General features: G+C 35.4%; 2 protein-coding genes across 2 annotated transcripts in view; both read right to left on the bottom strand.

Annotated features, from left to right (window-relative positions):
- LOC115448876 (MAP kinase-activating death domain protein) overlaps window positions 1-13,095 on the bottom strand; it is a 30,278-nt gene extending 17,183 nt beyond the window's left edge. Inside the window, exons 1-16 of the mRNA XM_037441501.1 lie at window positions 12,938-13,095; window positions 8,403-8,615; window positions 7,717-7,897; window positions 7,375-7,516; window positions 6,627-6,762; window positions 5,988-6,145; window positions 5,528-5,778; window positions 4,840-5,092; window positions 4,570-4,696; window positions 3,895-3,927; window positions 2,943-3,034; window positions 2,336-2,594; window positions 1,968-2,126; window positions 1,336-1,546; window positions 241-342; window positions 77-168 (exon numbers count right to left, since the gene is read on the bottom strand). Of these exons, the coding sequence (XP_037297398.1) occupies window positions 77-168; window positions 241-342; window positions 1,336-1,546; window positions 1,968-2,126; window positions 2,336-2,594; window positions 2,943-3,034; window positions 3,895-3,927; window positions 4,570-4,696; window positions 4,840-5,092; window positions 5,528-5,778; window positions 5,988-6,145; window positions 6,627-6,762; window positions 7,375-7,516; window positions 7,717-7,897; window positions 8,403-8,504 (2,298 nt within the window). The 5' untranslated portion in view covers window positions 8,505-8,615; window positions 12,938-13,095. The remainder of the gene's footprint in view (window positions 1-76; window positions 169-240; window positions 343-1,335; window positions 1,547-1,967; window positions 2,127-2,335; window positions 2,595-2,942; window positions 3,035-3,894; window positions 3,928-4,569; window positions 4,697-4,839; window positions 5,093-5,527; window positions 5,779-5,987; window positions 6,146-6,626; window positions 6,763-7,374; window positions 7,517-7,716; window positions 7,898-8,402; window positions 8,616-12,937) is intronic.
- Window positions 13,096-13,733: 638 nt separating this feature from the next.
- LOC115448888 (probable glutamine--tRNA ligase) lies at window positions 13,734-22,650 on the bottom strand. The gene is made up of 12 exons (XM_030176486.2): window positions 22,361-22,650; window positions 21,892-22,290; window positions 21,474-21,588; window positions 21,012-21,374; window positions 20,279-20,466; window positions 19,747-19,973; window positions 19,490-19,626; window positions 19,075-19,246; window positions 18,207-18,444; window positions 17,981-18,126; window positions 15,084-15,273; window positions 13,734-13,864 (listed from the first exon to the last, which is right to left on the bottom strand). The coding sequence occupies exons 1-12, from the start codon at window positions 22,475-22,477 to the stop codon at window positions 13,817-13,819; spliced, it is 2,340 nt and encodes a 779-aa protein (XP_030032346.2). The 5' UTR covers window positions 22,478-22,650; the 3' UTR covers window positions 13,734-13,816.
- Window positions 22,651-27,635: the final 4,985 nt, after the last annotated feature.

The following is a 27,635-nucleotide window of genomic DNA, read 5'->3' as shown; positions in this document are numbered from 1 at the left end:
TATATTTAGTTTTCCTCGGATGGTTTTGACGATGGACAAGTTATTGAGAAATGAATGATAATTGTTCCAAACTTACGGTTTTAGGATCCAATGTCGACGATAACGTCATGGGCACTTGGATAACAGCGCTATAAGTTTCGCCGATGACGTGCTGATGAGCACTACCTCCTAGATAACAATATTATTACTTGAAAAATTTGGACCAAATTACAAAAAGTATTCAAGATAAATATTTCATACCTGGAGATAAATCGGAAGAAACCATTTCTGATACAAAGTCGCTGAGCGATGAATACGAAGAGCTCGTACTTTCAGCTGCATCCGAATCAGAACCGCTTTCGTCTGTTAAAAGAAAATCTTTATGACCACTATTTAAAAAATATAATTTTTTTTATTTAATATTTTTATGTGAAATATCTATAGGCGCAGGTATAAACCGGATTGTTGGCGTGGCGACGCTTGCCGTGCACGCTATACTAGGGTATATGTATATAGTGGAGTGGACGATGTACGATATATTAAATAAAAAAAATGTTTATTAAATAAATAGTCATCGTTTTCTGTCCTCAAAGTTGGCCAGTATAAAATTAACTTCGTAAAATTTTAATAAAATATGGTTATGTCATTTCTAGATCATTGACTTGCTTGTGAAATGTAATACCATTTTTCTGAATACTCAAATTATGGCTATATTTACCACAATAGCAAGGGGCCATAACAATACTTATTTATTTAGTACATATGTAGTTGAAACTGATTTAAAGATATTGAACGGTAAGCTACATTGCATCTGCCTGACAGATTTGTCGACGGAAGCCGATCTCCCGTTATTAACTGTCTAATGGTTATATCATCATTGACTGAGACAATAAAACATTCATTTAACTATTTTATTTCATCTCATAATGTGGCTGAAGGAAATCCATCAAGAAATGGGTCACCACCAGGCATATATATTATTAATTTTAATAACGAGACAAGTTTGCCGTTTGCATGATTGTAAGCTATACAACCGCCCATAAACACTAGAAACACCAGCCAACACCATGAATTACAAAGTATTGTTTGGTATTCCACTGCGCTCGCCATAATGAGACATGAGATGATATCTTCAAAGCAAGGAATAAGCATATTATGGAAAATATTTAATCTCGCTACGTAATTTTTCTGGACGCACTTCGAATATTTGCGTTATTGGGCCAATGCAACACCAATTCTCTATATAAAGAACACAAAATCGATATAAATTTTCCGAAGGGACAAAAATGTCGACGACTATGCCAAGTGTAGTACTAGCATAAGAGACTATCATATTGAAACGAATACCGTACGTACCAGTAGGTTGATTATCTTGTCGTTGGAGTTGCCTAAGAGCGCCATTGAGTGAACTACCGTCATCCCAAACAGCGAACCGTATGGGCTGCAACTGATCAGCGAACCATTTCGGCTTATCTCCAATTTGTCGAGGATCGAAAACGCCCGTCTGAACTCTAAGAAATGCTACATTGCAGGGCGTCAACGACCATTCTGCTAAGAATTCCACAGCCTGCAATCAAAATATGTTTTATGTTATTTTTATATTTTTATTAGTCTCAGAATGTGTAATGTCAAGCGGAAGTCAAGAGTCTATCCTGTTAGTATCCGAATCACCCCATTTTTCCATATTCAAAAGGGACCACCAGAAAGTTTTAAGCCGGTATTCTATTCCGGCGTCATATGTTTAGTTTGGGTTTCGATTTAATAGTTGTTTATAGTACACCTGTGTCGGAAATACAACAAGTCCGACATGATGAATTCATCAAAGTTATAATCATTGCGTGTTTATGGTCATAAACATCAAGAAGTCATGTTAAATACGCAAATATTTTATTTATTAACTTGAGCATTGTCTCTCAACTTGACATTATTTTCTAAGACAGCTAGTAAATAATATATATATATATATATATTTTTTAAAGAATTCTTACCTGAGTCCTAGCAAATTTGTTTAGAAATGTCGTAGTTCTTGGACGAGATCTTAAGAAGCTGTTTATTTGAAACGCGACCACTGGTCTTGGGTAGAGGCGTAGAGTTCGTGTGTGTTCCATAAAATTTGCTAATATATTTTGCGAGTTGAAAAATCGCACCTGAAATCGAAAATCATATGAGGATAAACGTCTTTATAAGGAGGCATTTAATAATATTAATATCGCCACGACAGAGAAAAATCTCGATATAAGTTCCTGCAAGATGGCGGTTATGCGATTTGTTTTCTCCCGTGAATGTACCATATTTTAATGGTTACAGTTGTGACCATTTTTATGGTACGTTTTGAAATCAATGTGCACGCACTCACCATGGCCACCCTCGTAGCGATGTCAACGGAATCGACATCGTTCCCGTAGATGAGCGGGTTGAAGGGCTGCGCGGGGTGCGGCGCGTGCGGCGCGTGCGGGGAGTGCGGGGAGTGCGGGGAGTGCGGCGAGGCCACGGAGTGTCGCTGCGGCGTGTGGCCCGCGCTGGCGGGCGCCGCGCCCAGCGACACGCGGCGGCTCTCGGGCGTGCTGTGCGGCGCCGACGCCGGCGCGCCCGGGCGGCTCCACGCCGGCTGCACTCTGCACATGGTGACGAACGCACGAATATTGGATTGGTTCATTGTAGCCGTATTTCGTCGGCTCTGTACAAAGTCTATAACGATTTCTTTTTCAAATTACAAGTCATTGAAAAGTACTATGAAAATATAATACAAGTTATAATTGTATGGTTGCTGAAGCATATTTTTTTAATGCTTATTTACAATCTTTGGAGTCCTTTTTAGATATGCGTAAGTGGGCGTAAACATAGCTATATGAATGGACATACTATTGTACTTATTAATATTAAGGATCAATCAATAATAAAATAACTATAATAACAGATCTTGAAATATGTTCATCTGTAAAAAATATCGGACTTGAACTTACTTAAGTGTTGCCCCACCGACACTGTCTCTCCTCGAAGGCATTAACAGGGCTGAGGCTTGCTCCGCGGTAGTGTTTGTCAAGCTATTCAGTGCCTGTTCAAAATTAAACGCGATTAATCATATACATAATGTTATATACGCCTAACTATTCATGAACTTATGCAATACTTAGCCTCAAAAATCGTGTTAGCAAGTAAAATAAACAATTGCTTTACTCTTGTATAAAACATTTTGCAAACAAGCAATATACATTTTAAGTTGTGTAGCAGCTTAAACTTTCATTTCATTCTTGAATGTAAAATAGGCTATGAAATATTTCTGATGTTTATTTACAATTGCCCAAATGTCTACTATTTGGCAATACATTTTCTATATATTTACGTAAATATGTATTAATTGATACAGTGTGTAATATTTAACAATCATCAATTAAAAGCAAGACCATTACAACTAAAACAAACCATGCCGCACGTGACAAAATCCATTATGACTGAAATAGTGTTCGTGTTCAGTATTCGTTCCATGTTTTAGTCAAATGTGTCGCTTTGAATAATTAATGATGAAAATGAGCCATTTATAGTCAAGTTACAAACGTACAGTAGAAGTTACTCATTCATTGATGATATAATTTTAATGGTATCTAATAGTTGTGTTGAAAACACCCTTTCAGCCAAAAATACATATCATGGCGTTTCACCATGGTTTAATGCGTAAGTATATTATACAAGCATCACGGGATCCCACATACATAAGTATTTAATTAACAATAAAGCATTGGCTTAAGTTTTTGTTTATCCTCACATAGTCTAGTAGGTGGCGCCCCGCAAAGAACACTTACTTTACTAGCTACTCGTACACATTATTACATAAAATTCAGCCCATATATATGTTGCTATAAAATCGTGAGTAAAAATCAATATGTGCAATGTTAAAAAAGAGTATATAATATTTACACCAGTTCCAGCACTGCCCATTAGATGCATGGCCTAGCGACGAGAGAAGTGAAGGTATGTTAGTGAATGTTAAATAAATCAAAGTATTCAAACATAATCATAACAATAATTTCTAATAATTTGTCAAAGACAAGAAGACACAAAGCGGGAAAGTTCGATTTTCTGTTATTTATAATAATAAAGGTAAATAAATAATTATTTTTTCAAACCGAATGTTAAGGTACTCCCACAGTCAATGCCTATCATATTGAATTAAATAGTAGATATTTAATAACAAAATCAAAATTTAATATGTTTTTGGACATGTGTGTTAATAAAATCTATGATAGATTCGCATCTAAACATTTATGTTTTAATTGTTAATAATATTAATCTAAACACATTTACATGTAAAATTTACATGTGGGATTACCGCAAGTATAACAAAATAAAGATATTTCAGTGTCTTCGTATCTCGTGTTTGTGTATTCAAATTAAACCCTAGATAAATAACTGTAATAGTGTACACTTAGACATTGTTAGGTAGTTAAATTATATAGATATTGGAATAAACAGAAGACACAGCAGCTCAGCACATTTAAGTTACGCGTTCACGGGTGCAAAAGTTTGAAATGTGGTCATAAAAAAGATTACAGACACATAAATTAGTTAAGAATAGCATAATATCAAGCCTACCTGCTTTAAATGGTTTTTCAACACGGAACCTTCAGGTTCCGGTAGAGGCGGCAGATCCTGATCATTGCCTGTGGGCGATATTAGTTTGGTGGAATCTAAGTCCACAAGCCAAATGTCGTCCGGCAGTCTAAAAATATGGGAGTCCAGTCAATTATAACAGTTTAAAAATTTGTTTATAAATTGTCACACAAAATTTATATAATTGCTTGGAGGATAGATTAGACAAGTTTTCTCAATGATAGTATTAACAAAGAAAATTTTATAAGTTACCTGAAATTCTTTTTGTATACTAGGAAAGTAGCTGGTATCCCAATAAGAAATGGCGTCGGCGCAAGCAGCAGTTGTTCTGCGCAACTCATACAGCTGGGCAGTAGGGGTATGGCGGGGAACATGTACTCCAGCGGGTACAGCATCGCGACCAGCGCCATGACGGACATCGACAACGCGTTGTAGTCACGTGATTGTACCACCACTTTATTCTCCAATAAAATTAGTGTCAGAACTTTCAAGCATGTATCAACACCTGCGAATTAACGTTTCGTTTGTAATATGTTATTATTACGCGAATATCTAGTAAGTATATTAAAAATAGGGTAGGCAAATATACCTACCGATAGGTAGATTCGTCTCTCATCACATCATGGGAAGAATATATGCAAAAAGCTCTCTGGGACACGAGGCGTGATATTAAAAGCATTTTTAATGTTTTCGTATTGCAAAAGCTTTAATCTGTGTGACAATACCACAAGTCGGCCTTCTAGTGTAGACAAATACGCCTAAAGCGTGATTCTACAACTTACCAAAGTAGATGTTTTTTCACCTTTATTATTATTTTATTAGAGTATTTTATTTTATTTTGGATCGCCAGTCACTTCATTAGAGCTGACTCAAATCTAATGAAGTCAAAGGACAACTTTAAAAAATCTTTAGTGTCCATATTGCGCCATGTATGTATTACCTAACAGTTCCAAAGGCAGGTGCAGAGGGAAGTCGACGAGCGCGAATCTGGTGTGATCCGGCAGCGCGAAGAGTAGCGGCGCGTGCGCAGACGGCGACAGCACCTCGAGCTCCACGCGCGTGGCGCCCGGCACCGCCACCGGCGCCGACAGCAGCCGCAGGATCCACGTCTCGATCTCGCGCACGTCGTGCAGCACGATGGTCGGCGTGTTGTCGTACGCCTGCCCCGTCAGCACCGACCACACGGTGTCCCTGCTGGGCACTCCACAACTGTTATCTGCAGCTACCGTTTGGCTGATCGTCACATTTGTACTTATATACAATATCAAGATTAGGTACAGCTAAAATCAGAAATAATCTCCATAAACGCAATGACAAAATAAACTGTACGAATAATAAGTACCTACTATATGTATATTATATTAAACTTTATATGATATTAAACGAGACGGAAGTCTTACCTAAATATTTGTCTTGACGCACCGACACGTCGTGGACTGGAAGACTCGTTGCATGCATCTATTAATTTCTTTAGAATAAATAGGCACTCTCGGAATGTAGAGAAAAAAGGATGATGTGACAGAAGACATAAAGACGTTAAGGAGTGATTCCGCACACGCTGCAAGAACAAAAAAAAATATCCGTTATTAAGACGTTTATTATTTAAAGTTTAATGGACTATATTCTATTGACAAGGTAAGTAAAGAGTTACGTAAAGCAGGTTTAATGTTAAATTCACAAATTAATTCAAAATAAAAGTATTCACGTGTTCTTAAACGTGTATTTCCAAAATGAAACAGGAGAGTACACGTGATTACTTATAAAAGTATTGGAATGAGTCAGTAGGAGTTGTATTCTTACAGCTTACATGTAGCCAGGTTACTTCGTTAATTGAAAAAAAAAAAATCAATACACGAGCATGTTTCAGAGTCAGCTTTATTCTGAAAGTGCTGTTTCAATTATGATTTTTACTTTCCTTTAACGTATCAACGCACAAGGTTCATAAATAGGTACCATAGTACACAATTGGATAACAGTTCCGCACGGGGGATATTGTACATAAGTGTAGCTACACGGATGTGTGTACGCATGTAACGTGCCTGTCGCCGGCGCGCGGCGCGCGGGCTGGGCGAGTGCGAGCGCTCGCCGCCGCTCTCGCAGTCGGGCGCGGCGACGCGCGGCGCGCTGCACTCGCGCTCGGAGTCGCTAGGCGCCACATTGCTGCTCCTATAGTCACTGGAACCACCGCCACATGTTATTCTTTGCGACTCACAATTTGTAACAGACCATCTCAAATGTATTTATTTAATCTTTATATACAGTAAATGGTTAAGTTAATGCCTGAGGCTTCTCTAACAGTCAAACTTTAAGTGATGCAGAGATGAGACAATGTGGGTATCAAACATAAATAACAATATAATATATCCAATACGTACGTATAATATATACCTAATTATGTGTAAAAATAAGGGATTCAATCGTCAACTGGTAAAACATTATCGGAATCGGGGTGAATGTCTCACTCGTGTACCTACTCCATGAGTTGAGATCGGTGACAATCATCGATCCATCATATACCGGCGGTAATTAACACTAATCAAATTTACACATGCTTCAGTTGCCATAACCGCTAAGTGGTTACATAACTTGTCCATTACTACTTTGTAAATACATATATTCGGTATATACATTATCTATTACATATATATTTTCTAATAGGGTGAGACCTTCGAAATCAAGCGTCAAGGCTAAAATTAAAATACTTCTCGTAAAAAACTAAAACATCAGTGGTTTAGAGGATATCAAATAGGTATAAACTTTGATACAACAGAAGTAAAAAATGTTCACCTGGAAAAAGCAGAGTCGGAGCTTTTTTCGATGGACTTGCGCCAAGAGTCGCGGCGCAATGTAGAGCGCTCTCGAGGCCCCGGCGCCGGCGCACGCTCTACTGCGCGGTAGAAGTTCACGCAAATACCGTACCGGGTCTTTCCTATATAATGTATGTTCATAAGAATCTACAATTTCTCCAAAGCGAATACTAAAATTCTCTAAGAATAGTATTAATGTTCCACTTCATTTAACCTTCGATCATTTAAGACGTATGCAGAATTCTCTATTGTTATATAATTAAGTATTTTTCATGGCAACATCGTAACACCTAACAAGACATAAATGACAAGAGTGATTTACCGGAATCCTTATCCGTGAGGGTAAATACAAATGAGGTAGTGTCTCTAGAAGCGAGATGTCCCGGCGCCCGCCGCGGCCCCACCGACACGCAGCCTTCTGGCTGGCAGAAATACACCATGTCCAACGGCAAGGGGAAGTCATCGTGGTTAGTTAGTGGGTACCGTCGTAACAGTTCTGGAGCCTGAATATAAAATGCAACGTGTCAATTATACAACTGGTTATGTTAAAAAACATTATCTCGAAGCTACGCAAAACAATACACTTACATAGAGAAAATGTTAAGAAATAATTTCTGCCTAAAATATGAATAATCTGGTTCTATTGGGATGGTGCCAATTTATTTTCAAACGGTTGATCAAATTAGCGGAGCTCCAATATGCATAACCCTCATTCCTCAGCTTAAAAATTCGCAGTGCACCAACCACTCATCGATTATTCTACCATTGCATGTGTTGGCGATCACCAATCAAACTGGTATATAATAAACATTAAATACTTATTCTAGATGTTTTGTGTATCTACCCTAATGTCTTTAATAGTTCAGGACATTAAACTCTGAATAAATAGTTATTTTATGGAATCTTCAGAGTATTTTCAGGGACATAAGTACCAGCATCGGTAGGGAACATTAAAATTATTAAAGTATTTTTAAATAAGATTGTAATACATGATAATATCAATATTACCTGAACGGGAGCTAATCCTTTTCCAGATGTGTACGGGCGAGCTCCAACGATGGTTAAATAATCCACCAACCGCGGACATAGATGTTGCTTTTGAATGTCCATACTTCTAATATATTTAAGTGCTTTGATTGTCTACATACAAACTTTTGTGATTCCATTATATGTGAATAGAATATTGCTTGTCATTATTATCACTTACTAATATACCTAAACCTGAAAAGAGAAAACTCCTAAAATATATGCATTTCAACAGTGAAATTTTAACAACCTTTTGCGGGACAATATACATTAAAATCAATATATTGTTAGCGGTTAGACTTATTTAACATTATAATTCCGGCTTTGTAGCAAGGTTTTTAGAACTTTAGCTCTAACGAACAACAAGTTGGCAGTTTATTGATTTCCGATTCGGACTAAGAGCGTTTCCATAAGCCGACACGATAACGGTATGAGACGCCCGTAGCCGATATACGATATCATGAATATACACATATTTCCGATGATATCGGTTTGATTCGAACATTTTCGCGATAGTTTTATGCGGGCAGTATGACAGACTATAATATAAAATTTAAATATAAATCGTTTTTGAGTTATTAACGAAAAGCGATATAATTTTTATTATTTTGTTCATTATATTATGTTATGTGAATTTAAAAAAAAATATGTGCTCTGAGACATTTTTCTAGACGTTATTCCAAATTGAGTGACTCATAGTTTTAGGAGCTTTATCAAGAATGAGAGAAGGCCGATGGACTGAAAAGATGTCACACACCAGTGTATCAATCCGCGAGACCAACAACGGGAACCACCCAGGACGACCACGATATTTAAATTGAACCATTATTGTAATTATTACTTCTATTTTAAATAAGTTAAATTTCATAAAATATATATATATAAATAATTGTGATACAATAACAAAATTTTTCGATTAACTATATCGGTGTCGGATTCCATATCCGGTATCGCCGATATCATATCATTGGACCGTGCAATGTGAAAGGCAGGTACCTAAGTACATATTTCATACATTTTACTTGCCCTGACATCGTATCGGTGTCCGACACGTTTATCGGATCAAATAATATGGAAACGCTGTCAACGTGCGGGTATAATAGCAACGGCGTGCCTTGACCCATTTATTGGCTTGACACGTTTCTCCGGGGACGCCGTCTAATCAGCCGCGGTCCTTACTCCGGGTGGCGCTATTACACCGTTTATTGCCAATAAACTCCCTTTTGTAATATTAAAGTTATTTTGTGCTATTAACGTTCCCGTTAATCTTACCAAACGGCAGACTTAATAAAGTTATTATAGGCTTGCCATTAACCAAGTATTGCGGTTTGAATAAGATAAATCTGTATTAAATTCTATGTTTAGGTGTTCATTTCGAGATCAACTCATTGATGGGTCGTATTAAAAATACCTATGCCAATTAATATTGGCAATATTATATTTGATAGTATTTTTAAGACGGTTTTTATATAACTAGTTTACACGGTACAGTCTTAAAAAACCAAACATATATAATTTTATACTTATAATAATTTAAGCATTGCTGAAAGTAAAGTAATTTTCATGTTTTATATAAAATCCAAATAAATATTAAACTAGGTCACGCTTAAAAATGGGTTAAATCGATGGATATTGAAGTCACCGTCAAACCAGCTTCCGTTTATTTGTCGGTGATATTACATCCTGCATGTATAGGTATTGGCGATTACGATATATCGTCATATAATACAATAATATGAATTTTAACAAGTTGCGTTGCATTAAATATAAGCTGCTAATTACAAGTGAACCACGCGATCTTGGACAGCGACAGATATGCATGGACGTCAACTCGATAGATATTGAGGTTCTCTATCGGCCTGGGCCCTTATTCTGTATGATGGTGTAAACGCGTAACGCGGCCGTGTCATGTTATCTCCGAGAAATGTGCGTGGAATAGTATTCTATAAGTCAAATTTCTATAGTCCTAAACATGACGCGTTGTGTTACGTGCTTGTTACGCACTGTTAAAATAACGTGCGGGATAGAGAATAAGGCCCCTGCTTCCGTTACCGATCTTGTAACACAGGGGTGTAACAATTGGCGACGTTGGTATCTTTAATAAACTTATTACGCGTGCCACGATTTCACCAGCTTAGTTCAATCTTATCAATAAAGAAGAAGCACCATCAAAGAGCTAATTATATCCCACCTCAATCCAATACCGAACGGCCAGGTTTTAAAATCAGGGTTTTCAATGATTCAAACATCATCTCCAAAAAATCAGCTAGTTCCAAAGTATGTCACTTTTTAAATCTTATGACAATCAGGTATGAAGCCCATAATAGATTTTATTTCTGATGCATCACTTGACTTATCACTACATTGCGTCATAAACGTGGGCGGTATCCAAAAGCGTAGGTTTTTATCGTAATAAACGGCCAAATGGCTAACAGAAAAAATTAATTAATGACATTACATAGCGTCGCTCCAATTTCCACAAAGAAACCCATCAAAAACGGTACCTACTTGGAAAAGTTAAGATTAACCGCACATGTTTCAGTTTAATCGCGAGAACGGCATGGAAAAACTAAAAGTAGCAAAAAAATTGTATTAATAATTATTGAAGTTTAAAAAAACTACAACGGAATGCGCAACAACCCCCCTCATCAATAAAGACCTTTAAAATGTGAATAATACAAAATTTTTCAAAAGGCGCTCCGGGAGTATTGCTAGTCTGTTCATTATGTTAGGTTTTATCTATTACTGCACCTTATTCTATGTAATGCGATCAATATCATTTATTATTATAGGAGTAGATAATATGAAAACATGGTGCTTAACTTATCTAGTATGTAGGTAACGGTGCTGTCAAACTGCAGATATGCAAATGGTGTCCCAGTTGACTAATCGTACCAGCATTTGCGTTAAGTTCTACTGCCTTTACGAGCTGATAATGGGCGATAAGCGATTACTTATTGACATTGTACAGAATGCTAATCCTTCCCCGTTTTTGTAATTTCATATAATTCTCTTACACAGAAAAGGATGTCTGACTGCAATGACTGCTTAATTTCAATTATAATAGGGTTCGCGTTTTCGGGTCTACTTATTCCATTTTTCATATTCATAAATTATTCATTTAATTCATTGAACATAATCAAATAAACTAACGAGCTTTGTATTCATTATTATAACATCAGCTTGAAGGTCGAAGGTTATATGTACAATATATTAATTGAATAAAATTCAATGAAAATTATTATTACCTAATACACTTATGAAAATTATTATTACCTAGTACACTTATGAAAATTATGATTACCTAGTACACGTAGTACACTTTTTAAAAATTATAATTACCTAATACACTTATAATTGTCAAAGAAAAGGTAAATTGTGAAGTATTAGAAGAAGACTTTGGATTTAAAATGGTGATCCGATCCACTATGTCGTTTATATCTACAGTAATAGAAGTATTTAAATCTGGGGCAGAATACTTTGGTACTGATGTGGTCGAAAGCAGATTAAAACACAATCTTTAAAAGAACAAAATACCAAGAGCCAATTTCTAATACTGTGAAAGGTACGGTATTTTATAAATAATTTTATCTGACAAGTTATATAGAACAATCAATGGTTTTCCTAGTTTACTAACCACGGTAATTGTTTCAAGCATGCAAAACATCTAAAATTCGCCAAATTTTACCACCCAAAAAGGAATTCGTGTACAATTTTTCGATCCTGCGGTACGATTCACAAATAATATGTTCACTCACTAACACACGAAAAGCGCGTAGGCGTTTATCAACAAACGATGGAGTATCGTTACTCAACGTGTGAAATGTACTAGGATTGCTGACGTCGCCCAAAAGGTAAGACGAAATATAACTGCCCGAAATGTAATGTCAAGGACGAACAGACGATGACATCAATACAGTGTCCTATAGGAAACATAGCCAAGCGGAAACCCCAAAAATATATAGCGAGTCAAACTTGATGGATGTCTACAAAGTTAATTCCTAAATCTCTTAGCAGGCAAGACTGGAAAAAGAGACGGGAGCTCTACGTCCTTTAGTGAGAGGATATAGGAAAACCATAATAATTATTTTTATTCTACATAATATTGTACCCTCAACAACGTCGGTAGAGGGGTCACACATACATACATCCCCATTACAAAGACATAGATAGATACATGGTGTATAGTTTATGCGTTCGTGTCAAGGACAAATATACACAGCTCACACACCGCCTTATTCTGGCAACAAGAAAGTGATGTAGGTAATATCATAATCACGTCAATTAGTAGCTAACAAGATTAGACAACGAGTATCTGTTAGTTCGTTCGGTGAACAAGAAGCCGTGACGGTAAACACTTGAGGTACATTATGCAAACCCTGATTCCTGAAGGTTTCAGTAGGTTACGTCACACATACGTCAACGCACTTGAACTACTTTCTACTGATCCATGGTAATGAATGTTACAGGATGGACAGGGATTCAATGGGCTAAAAAAGGGTATGTAAAAAGTTTACCTTATGTTTTGATGGGGTGTGCGTGATTCTACATCGTCGAGCAGTAGCACGTTAACACGGAGTATCGTATGTGTCGATTTTTCGTAAATGTGGTGATGTAGCAGTACATATCGCGGTATGGCGGCGACTAATGGAGTGACATGCGCGGCCGCCCACGCTCGATAACGCGCCGCGCCGACGCGCCACCGCGCCGCCCATCCCCAACCCCCATGAGCCCCACTCGACATACTACTCACACCTACATCTTTATACATTTTACACACTACTCCAGCCGCACTCTGCACTGTTAAGCCTTACTATTGTTGTAACTGCGCGATAGGTTTCTTTTTCACAATTACGACGTGGCAAATGTAAATTAAACGTATAAGTTATATAGCCTACTGGAATGTTTCAAATATACAATGTTTTATTTTAACTAACAAAACGATTGAAAATAATCTTTACTTTAGTACAACAAATACCTAAGGTCAGCGTAGAAGCCAGTTGATGATTTATATGCCCTATACCTCTCAATCGACCATGGCAAGGTGATACTTGAAGCCTTTTTGAACAACTTTTTCTGGTTTGTCAATGGAGCGATACTTATCTTTAGATAAGTGGAAAATAAAATCAACAGCTACTTGTGTATATAGTCTAAAAAGTAGACTGGATAATGATAAACAGCATTATCCAGTCTAATTTTAGACTATATTGAAGCACTTAACATAAATACTCATTAATATGTATTTTTTTCTACATTATTGGATACTATTAAAACAATTTACCTGTAAGGAAAAAGAGAAAATGAAATCCAGAATTATTTATAAATATTTTATTATAGGTAACTGAATAAATATCATTCCAAATTTATTAACGTAAAAAAAGATTTCAATATATTTCCTATTTTCCGGTGTCCTCTTTTAGAGAAACGGTTCGGTTGAATACCACCTGAAACAAATGCACACTATATTTAATGTGGATATACATTTTTTTTTAAATATTCAAATATTTAATAATATTTGATTATTTATATAATACGTTTATGTGAATCTTAAACTCTAGATGAGATGGAAAAAATATACATATTCTTATTCCGGCTGGTACTCCGTTAGCGACCTCTTCAAAGTTCAATAATATTCTGGAACACTTCGAACGCTTCGGACTCTAAGCTAATGCGAAATGTTTCTGGAATGTTCCTCAATTCTCGCTTGGTATGTTTTTTATCCGAGCTCAGCAAATAAATAACACTGGATCTGATATTAAGTATAATAATGTAATCCAAATTTGATATTAAGTATAATAAAATGACAAGCGAAACCATTTGAGTATGTCAAAGGTCTTCAGAAGCCGCTCTTAGTTATTTTTACTGGCTGAATTTGAACGCAACTCCTCGAACTCAGCCACTGCTATACATTTTTACCTTGTGTACGATAAACAGCGATGGCCAACCAGTCCGACACAAAACTATCTACCTACATACAACTAATATTATTCGAAAACAACAAAGAAAATTAAGGGCCTTTTTTGTGAAATAAAATAATTGACCCTTTAAGAAAAAACGTTACCAAGTGTCTTAACTTATCACTGGTTTATTGTATAAATCATCGAAAAATGTTTATTGATAACATCCATAATGTGGTTTAATAACGTGATTAAGTACGTACAGGCATGTCGTCAACAAATAATTGAATATAGTTAGAAGTATATTGTCATTATCATCTAATGAAGATTCGAATAGACTATACCAAAATATAAAATTACGCTTTAATGGGAAGGATAAACCAATGAAAATAATCCATCAGTAACCATATCAAATAAATTTTGTTCTGATTGGTCCCTTCGCTATGAAACCAACGGTAGCGGGTAAAATTGTTTATAGGAAACTAAAAAGCCACTCAAGTTCTCAACCACTTTCTGTTTAAATTGAATGCTTTAGATAGCTGAATCGGCATTTATGATCAGTACTTTATAAAGCATAGATTTAATTATTTCAAAATTCTCTACATACTATTTTATTTTAATTTCAATCATCAAGGCTAAAAAAGCAATATGGGAATTGTTTATCTAATTTGTTTACAGTATCATCACACACAGCATACATTAAAACCTTAATATTCCTTTTTCCGCATAAATAAATCGCATACTATTAAAAATTAAATAAACTCACCAGCGACGACGTTGTATCGGGATCAACAGAGAAGAAACCGATCCTTTCGAACTGGAACTTATCGTACACCTTGGCGCCCACGATGGATGCGTCCGCGTACGCGTCCACCACCTTCAACGAGTCTGCGCGACAGTCCGACAAGAAACCGCCCGGTACCTCGTTGGGGTCTTCTGGGTTCTTGTGTTTGAATCTGTTATGATCAATTCTTTTCATGTAAGTAGAGAAACACAACATAACACATGACGCTTTTATGCTCGAAGGGGTGTTCAGAGGTACAATCAGCGCATCCACTTATTGTCATGAGACTTCACTTCCATCTCAAGATGTAATAGTGATCTATCGCCATAACAGGCACAAATTCTAGTTTCCGGGGATTAGAAACCCAATTAATATTGAGCAGAAAAAATTTCACTCGCCATACTTAGATACTAAACGCAGTAAAGCTAGCTGTCACTTCGGTCTATAAAGTGGTTTACAAGGAAGCTCTTAATTATACGCAAATTATTAGCGGAACATTTCGAATAAGTACGGTCGTTTCGTAACAGTAAGTTTTGAAATATCTATCAATGTCTCTAGTGCAATGACTAAATATAAAGAGGACAGGCCTCAAAAGTTAGCTATATGAATAAGTTATATTTATGTTAGGGAAATCGACGCAGAATTGTCAATATATATGTCTATCTCTTTTACTCAAAGCTTATTTGGAACGCAACAAACAAAGACAAAAATAATTGCTTTCTTCGAATATGGCACTATTTCGTTTACTTCAACACGCTGGGACCGCCTTGCGGCCGAAACGCCATTTATCGTAGCCCAGTCAGCAAGTACATGTAGTGTCAGACGGTGTAAACAAATCTTCATAAATATTGAATTTAAAGTAATATAATCATATTCTCAATTGTTTAGTTTGTTTATTAGTGTATTTGTTAAGTTTCGAAAGTGACTCAGTGTTGTGTGAAAGGATGCAAATCGAATTCACGCAAGAAAGACCCCGAAATATCTTTTCATAGGTTAGTAACTGTTTTTACCGAAAATTTGTAAATATCTTTGTATATTTACTTTTTGGATGTGTTTTTATCAATTAAAATTATATGTGGATCTTGTTTGATAAGCTTAGAACCCTTTTAGGCGTGATTTATATCCATTAAAATCATTATGTTTGTTTACACACGAGCTTAGGGATGGGTGGATTTGTTTAGAAATTATTGATATCGATATTTTAACAGACGCCCGTTTATCAGTTACGGATTTTGTCTTAGAAAGAATGTTAGAGCACACATCAATATTGTATTATCCAGAACGACAAACTAAGTGAAATTATAATATTTTTTTAGATTACCAAAAATTTTTAAAACCAAGGCAAAATGAATTGAGAATATTGGGCGACGTGATTGGAATCCTACACCAAATACATAATATATTCGTTCTTTACATTTTGAGAAGAAATGCATAAAACACACGTTTAATTAACACGAGTAAAAGATAACTGTTTTCCAACAATATTCCCGATAAGTAAAATAGTAATGATTATTATACTTCACCTAAGAGTAATATTACTTTAATATATTGTTATGAATAAAATTAGAATTGTTATTGCATAACCAATGGAACATAAAAGAAACAACATAAAGATGAAATGTAAGATATATTTTTACAATTGGCGGTCTTATGTTTCGAGCAACCTTTGCATGCACGGAAATAGATACATAATGATGTTGTTATTGCAAATAATTATTATAATTGATTATCTTAACCACCATTTTTACGGTCATTGATTTTAGTTTGCTGAACCATAGTTATGTTTCTCGATCAAAGAGCATAATAATAAAATAAAATAAAACCAACCAAATAATTGCTGGCTACGCTATCTTATTCCATTTATCATGTATTAAATAAATATCTTAATCTGTAACTTAAATTTTTAGCAAGGAATAGTGCAACATACAAATATAGATCAAACACAACTGGATGTTTGTCACAACAGGTACTGCTTTGTTTAACAATTGTTACTTATAAATCAGTTTCAGTTTGTTTGTTTACATTATGGTTTGTTATATTTATATTATGGTAGTTCCTAACCCCTTTCGTATTTGATCTTTTTGGGGCTTGTTTGTCTCTCTTAATTCTTCGATGTCGATACAAAATTTTCGGTACTATATGCATATCACTATTGTAAGGGGCGGAGTCGGCACCATTTTATGCATTAAATGTGCCGCATGTCACGTGACCATATTACCCATCCTCTATACTTCTTTTATCATTGCTCTAGTGTGACTTTTTGAAGTTTACAGAAGTAAACTTAAAAAAAATCGTCGAAATATATTTGAAGACTTAGAAGAATAAAAAGAGACTAATTTAAAAATAGTGTGAACGCTTTTTTAATATAAAATTAAAAACTCTTATTGTGAATCTATTTTTTTTTTAAATGAACTTCGATCGTTATAGCAACAAACTGACTTTAAAATAATCTTAGTTATATTCTAGGTATCCACATAATTATCTAAGATATTGTAAAACATGTGTTTAAGATGAAAATAAATGGATTATAAATATTCACGATACACACATGATTTGAACTTTAACGCCAACGCAGCTATGGGAGCAAAAATAGATTGAATAAGAAGCATGGAGGATTAAAGTGGGTCATGTAAATATCATGCGGAAATAAACATTTTTAAGAAAGGATTTCCCCAAATAATGAAATACTAATGTTCTATTGAAAAATTTGGGAATGGTTACTATAAACACCCTGATATTATTTTTTCATTATTTCTATAAATATAAACATGATACCTAAAAATTAAATACGCGTACTTAGGCCTTACAGTCCAGCTAGACAATAGATTTTTTTAAGTACGTTCCGTTATATGTTTAAAATATTTTTAGAGGATACTTACAAAGGTTCATAAAGTCGTACTTCCACAGTGACTGGTTCGGAAACCCAATGAATGAATGCTTTAGGCTTTTCCGCAGTTTGCGTGGGATCTGCGGTGCATTCTAATTCTGTCACTTTGCCTGCGCCATTTTTGATTACTTTTGTTACCTACAAATGAGTTATATTATAGTATAAAAAATATTTTGATCAGTAAAAACATATGTAGGTACTAGATTGTTCAACAATACCTTAAGGACATAACCAGCATGTCTCAAGCCGACCGATTGTTTCGGTGTAAGCCGTCTGTAACCACTTTCTGGTTGTTCCTTAAAATCAGTAGCTTCTATATAAGTGACTCTACTGAATGTCACGTTATGCGAGCCTCTCTCTGGTTCGCTTGGGAAGTCCGGCACCGTCACTTGGATCGGTTTGTCACTTGGGAAATTCGTTATAGTAATCTTCAATGGCTCCAGGACCACCATGGTTCTGTGAAATATTAAGTTTTGTTCTAGCACAGATTAATTATAGTAGTAACAAAAACAGATAAGCAAGTTAAATTAACACTCAAGTTTATCGTAAATTGTACGACAATGTCTAGTCTTATTATGCCATAGATGTTCTATCTAAATTACCGGTAAGGGAAGCAAATTAGCGGGAATTTTTGAATAAAAATTATTCTCCATCATAATCTAAAGCGTGGTCTATTCGTGTATCAAATTTACCATAAATCGGTTCAGCGGTTTCTGAGTTTACTTCTAACAAACATTTTTATTTATTTTTTAAACAGAAATAGATTACAATCACGTATGCACCACATGAAAAAAATGAAGGACAAAAGGACTAAGTTTCAAAGTACAATTGTCTCAGATGATAGTGTAGAGATCCGCTATAGATCATTTCATCCACGGAGACACGCCTCACTACTTTTCCTCGACACTTACAGTGCGCGTAGGCAACATAAGTACACACGCCCACTATAATGGATAGTGTCGGGGAAAGTGCTTGGATCAGTCCCCTCACCCCGCGACCCCCTGCAACACCCTCGCCTAGAATGCGGTGTGGCGTATCTTCGTAGATGAATGTGGTGTGGAGCGGGCAGTAAGTGCGTGGGGTGACCTGGGCGCGGCGACGTTGAGCGCGTCCCTGACGGCGGCGTCGAGCGCGGCGGGGTCCACGGCGCCGAGCGCGCCCGTCACGCCCAGCGCCGCGCAGAACGAGTTCACGGCCACGGGCGGCACGCCGCGCCGCCGCAGCGCAGACAGCGTGTACAGCCGCGGGTCGTCCCAGTCTGCACGGCATATTATCACCACCATTATAACCGGCTAACTAAAGTCTAATCTAAAAGCTCGAATTACGGCTTACATTTTTATTAAAAATCTACTTAGTCCTGATGTCATGCACCGAACGACAACGACAATATGACACCTGATCGCTCATATTGCAATCAAACCTGTTCATAGGTACATAAGACCTAGTGCTTAGAAATACTTGCAAAAGTGGCAGCTTAAAATTCTCTATAGAAAAACCATACCATTAACAATTCCTTCATCAATAAGTTTGGCAATCTTCCTCTTTGAGACAACAGTGTAGTTTACATTTAGTCGGCCATATTCCCATTGCACAGGACAGTAGATACCCAGAGCATTACAAAGCCAATAATACGAAGACCTGCACAAAATAAAATAAAGACGAATAAATACAAAAAATATTATTATTTCATTATACTATGTGTGAAAAAAAGATTACAAGAACAAACAGAATCAAAATAAAAAAACTTAAATTGTATACCTTCTTGACTGGAATTCTTTAGTACACAGCGAGTGTGTAATGTTCTCTATACTGTCACATAGACAATGAGTATAATCATATGTAGGGTAAATGCACCATTTATTGCCAGTGCGGTGGTGTGGCTTAAACCGTATCCTGTATGCAACTGGATCTTGCTTACCCTCTTCAAGGGTAATTTTCATACGCAAAGTTGCATCACCCTCATCAATTTTACCATTTTTCATATCCTAAAAAATAGTCAAATATATTTAATAATACATTATAGAACACAAAATCATAGAAAAAGAACCTTTAGCCTGCAGCATTTCCCATCTGGTTATAGATATTTTACTTGTTAATTCATTTAAACACCTTTATTTTCTATTAGTAATAATGTTCACTGCTGGACATATCACATCATTTAGAAACATGCTGCTGTTTGTACCTACCTTGTTTCAAATATCACATAGGTGCCACCAATGTAAAAAAGAAGCTTTTACGATTGTATAGCATACATTTGTCATCATTCCTCAAATGCATTAATTTGACATACCTCAAACAACTGCAAACTTTCCTCAATAGGTCTGTTTCTCCAAGGTGATGGTGGTGGATTGAAACCTTTGATCTCTTCAGATTTCTGATGACACACATAAGCTAAATTGTCTTTAATCAGTTGTACTGCCCATTCATATAGTTGGTCAAAGTAATCAGAAGAGTGAGTGATTTGGTAGGGTTTGTAACCTGTTAACAAAAAAAAATATAAGAATGTAAAAACATAACAAGCATAAGTTTCATTTGCTTTAAGAATAGGTCAATAGCTTCAAATCTGTGAAACCAAATTTGAGGAATTAAAGGAAACATGGCACATAATTCACTCACCCTGGTAACCAATGTATTACATTACATATATTCTATAAATTAAACTCATTTCTACCTAACCACCTGTTCATATTAGCACTCTCAATAAAACTATATTTCCAAGTTAATGATCCACATGGGTACATCACATATGTTGTTTAGTTTAGTTGTGAAACTGTCAGATTAATTCTATTGTGAGATAATTTGGATTTGCAATAACTCCCAAGAAAATTATTTAAATTATAGGGTGCAAAATAAAACATTAATGAATTATGCATATGAACCTTCATGAATCACTCCATTAAATGGTAAAAACCATATGAAAATCCACTTAATAGTTTATGATTTTATTGCATTCAAACAAAGAGGCATGATGACTTTATATTGTAATATGTATTGATAGCAACATTTTAATAATATAGACTCACCTAACCACTCAACCATATCTATAATGCCAACAAAGAACTTCTCTTCTTCTTTCTCTGGGTTTGTGTCATCATATCTAAGGAAGCAAACACCATCATGGGCAGCAGCATAACCAAAATTGATGTTGATTGCTTTGGCATGTCCAATATGAAGAATACCATTGGGTTCTGGAGGGAATCTTGTCCGAACCTTGCCCCCAGTAATTTTTAAATGTTCTTCAATCAGTTGTTTAGTCTTAGGTGTAACAACATAGCCATCAGTTTTGTAATTCTCTCCAGGGGCATGGAACGGAAGTTTCTTCATTAACTCAGCAATAGATGTTGCTCCCTCAACATTTGTTGAATCTGATTCATGTTGTTTTGTAACTGAGAAAAATAAATTAATTAATATTCTTACAAAAATGCTACTAGGTTGGACGTTTAATAAAATGAATTGTGAAGGTATTAAGAAGACTGTCTAACTACCTTTAATATCATCTTTTTTAGTTTTGTTTCCTGTATTAACGGGTTTTGCTTTTTTCTCTGCCTTAGGTGGAGGAGCCAGATCAGCCTCAGTTTTAGGGCCAAGTAAATCTAATATCTGAAATTATATATAAATAATAATATATTTTTTTAAATGTGATTTAGTTTATAAAGCCATTTGAGTATAGTGTGTACTTTTTTTGTGTATTCTTTTAGTTATAAGATTATTATAACTAAAAGAATATTTGAATCAAAAATATATTTTTGTCATATTGTGAAGAATCTATATTACTTGAGTACTTATCAAAAAATAGTACGTCCATCATTCTAGGAGATATTCTAATGCATGTCCATAATGATACATACAAGGTGTTAAGTAATTCTAAGTTTGATGAAGTAATAATTTTGTGGGAGTACAAACCTGAACATCCACCTCATTCTTTATAGCCTTCCCATCAGCCCAAGGTAATTCAACTCTTACTGCTTGCATAACAATTCCTGAATTAAAACGATACCTCTTTTCTAAAAGCTCTTGTTTATATTTAGCCATATGTTTCTCAACAGCTTGCTCCACTTGCTCCGGAGTGACTACAATGCCCACACCACACGCTTTCTCAAAAGCACTGAGATCAACATTGGCCTCATTTACATTGCTCAAAAGGTAGTCAAGTCCAGCATCAATTCTCAATGTCGAATCTAATTTGCCTGACGCAACATATTCACACATGAAAGTCAGCTTACTCAATATTTGAGGTTTTATTTTTGTCGCCAGATGATATATCAAAATACCGGCTCCAGATGGCAACTTCTGTAGATCAACCTGTGAACAGCACATTTTAAATAAGTATTATAAATTATAGTTATAATCAATTTCTAATAAAATAATCTACCTCATTTATGGCGGCAAGTAAAATTTTTGTAATATTAGAGTTTTTTAATGTTTCCTTCGCCTTTTGTTCATTCAGCCCTAGTAGCTTGAACCTTTCTATTGTTTCTTCTGGCGACATTTTTACTGATTTATTTATTTTAGATACACTGAAATAGGAAAATATGTAACCACTCCAAAACCCAAGTACTGTATGTAATAAAAATATAATTTTAAGCTTTTATTTTATACGTTGCCCGGGCCACCTCATAACCTATTTTTCTAGTGAGAGTGACAGTCAACTGACAACATGACAGCTGAGAACTGACAGTACCTCAGTATTGCCAGTTCCGATTTTTAAGACATTTAGTACAGAGGTGCAGAGTAACTTGAATATAGGGTATCCAAAGATTTCAAAATCAAATTAATCTGCCCAATTTATTCCAGTGAGATAAAATTTTATTATTAGTTGAAGCGGAGATGCCCACCTATTGTAAACTAATTTGAACTAGGTAACTTTTTATTTCGAACGCATTCAAATGGTTTTTTAGAATATTACTTACTACTAGTAACTAAACAAGTTCGGTTTTGCAGTTGGTATTTTTTTACTGTAATGAATCATAAAGCAAGTTTTCGGAGAAAAAACTATTATTAAAGAAATAAATGCAAAAACAGATGAACGGATTTCTATGAAATTTGGCACTCAGATAGATTATGTTCTGTAGTGTATTTTTTAAATAGATGGTGCTGGCGTCATATAGGTGGCACAATATAAATCGCTAGTATTTTAGGTTTCCATATATATTATAATTCTCTTTGATGTTAGAGATTTTTTAACCGGACAGGCGTTGTATGCGGGGCGGGCCAACCCCTTGATTAAATTCTCTTTGATGTGAACGAAGCGGCGAGCAACACCTATTCCAAAATAAAGTCAATACTGTAAGATAGAGCTTTTTTAAAATTTGCGTCCTTGCAGTCAACACCTGGGTAAACCTGTAAATGGGATACTGGATCCCCTAGTTTTAAAACAAAACTATAAGTACGTAAATAAAAAGTTGTTTCCAAAAAACGTTAAAACTCTCACTTAGTTACTTACCTCAGTTTCGCAGTAACCCTTTTTATTATTGCTAAAAAACGTACCCACTTTCCTGGTTACCGTTCAAAGGTTTATCAAGAACAAAAAATCTAAAAATAAAATAGTACGTAAGTAATATACTTACCTCATGTATATTACTATCTACATGAGGTAGCTAAGCCTACTGGCTTAGTTCAGAGAGGCACTGAAGTGAGGGGGGAAGAAATGAATGCTCATTGTCGCAGAAGTGCTTGTCTAGTCTGTATAGCCTTATGGAAATTTATATTGTACCTACAAGCGCACATTAAAACGTGTTTAAAGGTACTCCATAAAGTTAGTTTCGTAATAATAAATGAAGGTGGTATTAAAAGTAGTCTAATTTATTGGAAAGATACTTAAGTAACCTAAGTAAGTACTCATTCAAATTAATAGCAAATCATTTACACACTATTTTAGTTAAAAAAACAAACCGAACAAGTGCCAATTTGATTTGCGTACCGAAGGTTCCTACAAACTTCTCGGTAAGGTATCCTAGGTATTTAAGTACATATAATTAAGTACCTACCTACATATTTACGAGTGCCGGATTTTTTCTTTTACACGTGCTATTATATTGATGGCTATATGTTGTTAGTTCTCACTAAACTTCATGATTATACCTCGACGTGAAGTATCGTATAGGTTTTTAATTCCCTTGTAAAATCGCAAAAATTGCGAAAATATGCGGCATAAATGGTCTTTTGGTCGCGTTGACTTGAAACTCCTTTAATCCATTAAAAACAGACAACATATTACTGTTAGTTAATTTCTGTAACTATTATAATAAAAACTTTATTGCATCAAATAGAACAAATAAATAATTACATTATAATTGGCATATCCACATAATAAACATAATGTTAGCCACATTTCAATATTTCCAGAGGTCCCCTAACTACGCTATGCCTATAATATGTTGGTGGGATACCTATAATGTACACTTACAAATATGTTTTTTACACAGCCGAAAAACATCGTAGCCCTGAGTATTTGCTGTAAATATCAACTTGATACCTTTATGCATTTCTGAGAAAAAAAGGTCTTGACAGACACACAGACGAACAACAAAATGATCCTATAACCTTTGTAGGTCAAGAGTTCCTTTTGAGGTACGGAACCCTCAAAATACTTGCATTTGCGAGTATTTATAAAGTATCGATGCTGTTGGAATTAAGATATTATTTGTCCTAATCTGCCTCCTTTGCCCCTTCCTACCTACTAGGTAGAGACACTGCGGCCGTCACTTAGAGAGTTCTTGAAAATATTGGAAATAGAAAAAAAAATTGCCGCATAGTCGGCGACGGTGTTTATTTTGCCCTGTCTTATACCATCCGATGGTAAGACCAAGAACCTGTGAGCGTTGTGGAAATGAACGAAAAAGTTGAATCTCGCTGTTCTTAACTTTGGTCAGATTTTACTTGGTTTTGTGGACCTTATCATATGAGCTTTAGAAGCGATATTAGAACGTTATCCGATCTTATCCTGTGAAAGTCCGATCTTTTCTGAAGCTTACATAAGGAGAATTGAAACATAAAATTATGACATGAAGTAGCTCCAATTTAACATCTATACTATTATATAAAGCTGAAGAGTTTGTTTGTTTGTTTGTTTGTTTGAACGCGCTAATCTCAGGAACTACCGGTCCAAACTGAAAAATTCTTTTTGCGTTGGATAGCCCTTTGTTCGTGGAGTGCTATAGGCTATATATCATCACGCTATACCCAATAGGAGCGGAGCAGTAATGGCTAATCTCAGGAACTACCGGTCCAAAGTGAAAAATTCTTTTTGCGTTGGATAGCCCTTTGTTCGTGGAGTGCTATAGGCTATATATCATCACGCTATACCCAATAGGAGCGGAGCAGTAATAGCTAATCTCAGGAACTACCGGTCCAAACTGAAAAATTCTTTTTGCGTTGGATAGCCCTTTGTTTGTAGAGTGCTATATGATATATATCATCACGCTATACCTAATAGGAGCGGAGCAGTAATGGCTAATCTCAGGAACTACCGATTCGAACTGAAAAATTCTTTTTGTGTTGAATAGCCCTTTGTTTGTAGAGTGCTCTAAGTTATATATCATCACGCTATGACTAATAGGAGCGGAGCAGTAATGAAACATGTTGCAAAAACGGGGACAATTTATTAGTTTTGAGAGCTTCCGTTGCGTGCGCTGCGTAAACGGTTAGAGTTATGCAACAATGATGTATGACGGGATTGTTCCTCTTAAAAAGTTCTATAAAATATATTATAAAACAAAGTCCTCCACTGCATCTGTCTGCCTGAACGTGTTAAACTCAAAAACTACCCAACGTATTAAGATGAAATTTGGTATGGAGACAGTTTGAGACCCTGGGAAGAACATAGGCTCCCGGGAAACTACTACTTTTATAACGGAAAACTTTAGCCTGAAAAACTTTATAACGCGGGCGGAGCCGCGGGCAAAAGCTAGTATGATAATATAAATCGTATCGTTATTACTAAAATATTTTATGAGAAAAAAATATTTTCGAGCTTCCTCTCAACTTACTGAAAAGCACCTATTATAAAATTATAACAATAGCTTTAATTTTAACTTCGTTATTTTCATTTCCTAGGTAAGTACTTTATGTATTATCAGTGTCGAAGGAATAAATACTACTTAACTGATCCATTATTTGTATCATTACTTAGATATTAAGTTTTCTTCCACATAACAGTCACTTCATAACATTTGATATCGAACCAATATGCAGGTAGGTTACATCAATAACCTCAGAACGACCTTGGAATTATAATTACTTATGACCTGTCGCGGTAGGTGGTCTTGTCATTACATAATAAAGTAGTCCGGCACTATCCAAACATTTTAAACTTATTAGGTACCTAGGCGCGTAATTAGGTTGTTTGAAATCAATAAGTTTAACGTTCCCTTTAATAATCTACTAAGTACTTACCTGTGAACTATAAATAGATGATAAAGATTGATGCAGAAGAGACATAAAAGAATTACCATTCTTCTAGAAACTTTGTTAAAAAAAATTAACTAGTAATTTAGAGCAAAACAATTAAAAAATATATCTACTTACTTACTTACTTTGTCAATGAATGACAAAAATATGGAAGTTAAACAGATTTGGGTCGTTATCACTTATTGGGCAGAAAAAGACTTGTTGAAGTTCACTCTGGTGCACGAGCTTGGCGTTGAGGCTCAAGTATGCAAACAAAAATAGTGTTATAACTTAAAGAAAAACATTGCTAGATTTTGAACTGACGAAGGCCCTCATTCCATAAATTTGCCACGGGTTTCCTGGGTGCAGCTACATCGGTATCTATCTGCATGCACGGTAGCAACTCAGAACCTAACCTTACAAAATATTGTCTAGTACTTCATTCAGCTTATCCTGAATGATAAATTGTTAATTTTCATAACATAACGTCCAGTAATTACTCTAGTTAGTGTCTTTTTAAATGGAACTCATCAGATAATGCAGTGGTTCCTATCCAAAACGCCTAAGTAGATATGAAAGTACAAAATTTATACAATAGTTACAATGCAAGCAAAAAAAAATTCAAACAGCCTAGATGTTTAAAGCATATAATATGTATTATAGCATGTGGGGACTGTGCTATGTAATCATCTCTTATTACAGGAAACTATGCCACAAACTACGATAACAATGTTTTTAGTTATTGGAGTAATCCAGGTGTTATTTTACCCATACGAGGATTCGAAGTGCGATAAAAGGTTTTACTTAGATAAAAAAAAATATTAGTATTTAACCTATGGTTATTTTATGTAGGTACATTTCCGAGTATTAAAATTCAACAGGATATTTTCGAACACCACAAGTAGATAAGTACATATTATTTTTTTGTAAACATCAAATTACAGTAGCATTATTTAAAATCTAATATATATGTACATATATTCCGATAAATTTCCTGACACCTACCTAAACCTATACTAACCATATAACGGTATAAATAAATTTCTTTTTAAAAATCAGTTAAAACCATTCTGATGGTAATTTGTTTGGTTTAAAAAGGTGTTTAAATTAGGCTACTCAGGTATGCATGTAGCTGCACCTAGGATATATTATAGAGTTATGCACAAAAATACAATAAAATCAGGAATTACGATATTTTGAGTAGCTTAGGTAGGTTAAGCGGCAAAATTAAAATTTTTGGTCGAAAAATAACAGATGAA

This window comes from Manduca sexta, chromosome 22, assembly GCF_014839805.1.
Source record: "Manduca sexta isolate Smith_Timp_Sample1 chromosome 22, JHU_Msex_v1.0, whole genome shotgun sequence".
Classification (NCBI taxonomy): domain Eukaryota; kingdom Metazoa; phylum Arthropoda; class Insecta; order Lepidoptera; family Sphingidae; genus Manduca; species Manduca sexta.
The sequence above is the reverse complement of the archived record's forward strand: the minus strand, read 5'-3'. Positions and strand labels throughout refer to the sequence as shown.

Coding starts and splice junctions, on each gene's coding strand:
- LOC115448888 (XM_030176486.2), bottom strand. CDS start 22,477: ATGTCGCCAGAAGAAACAATAGAAAGGTTCAAGCTACTAGGGCTGAAT. Junction 21,375..21,473: donor TAAAAAAGATGATATTAAAG/GTAGTTAGACAG, acceptor TATTTTTCTCAG/TTACAAAACAACATGAATCA. Junction 19,247..19,489: donor TGATGAAGGAATTGTTAATG/GTATGGTTTTTC, acceptor TATGCCGTGCAG/ACTGGGACGACCCGCGGCTG.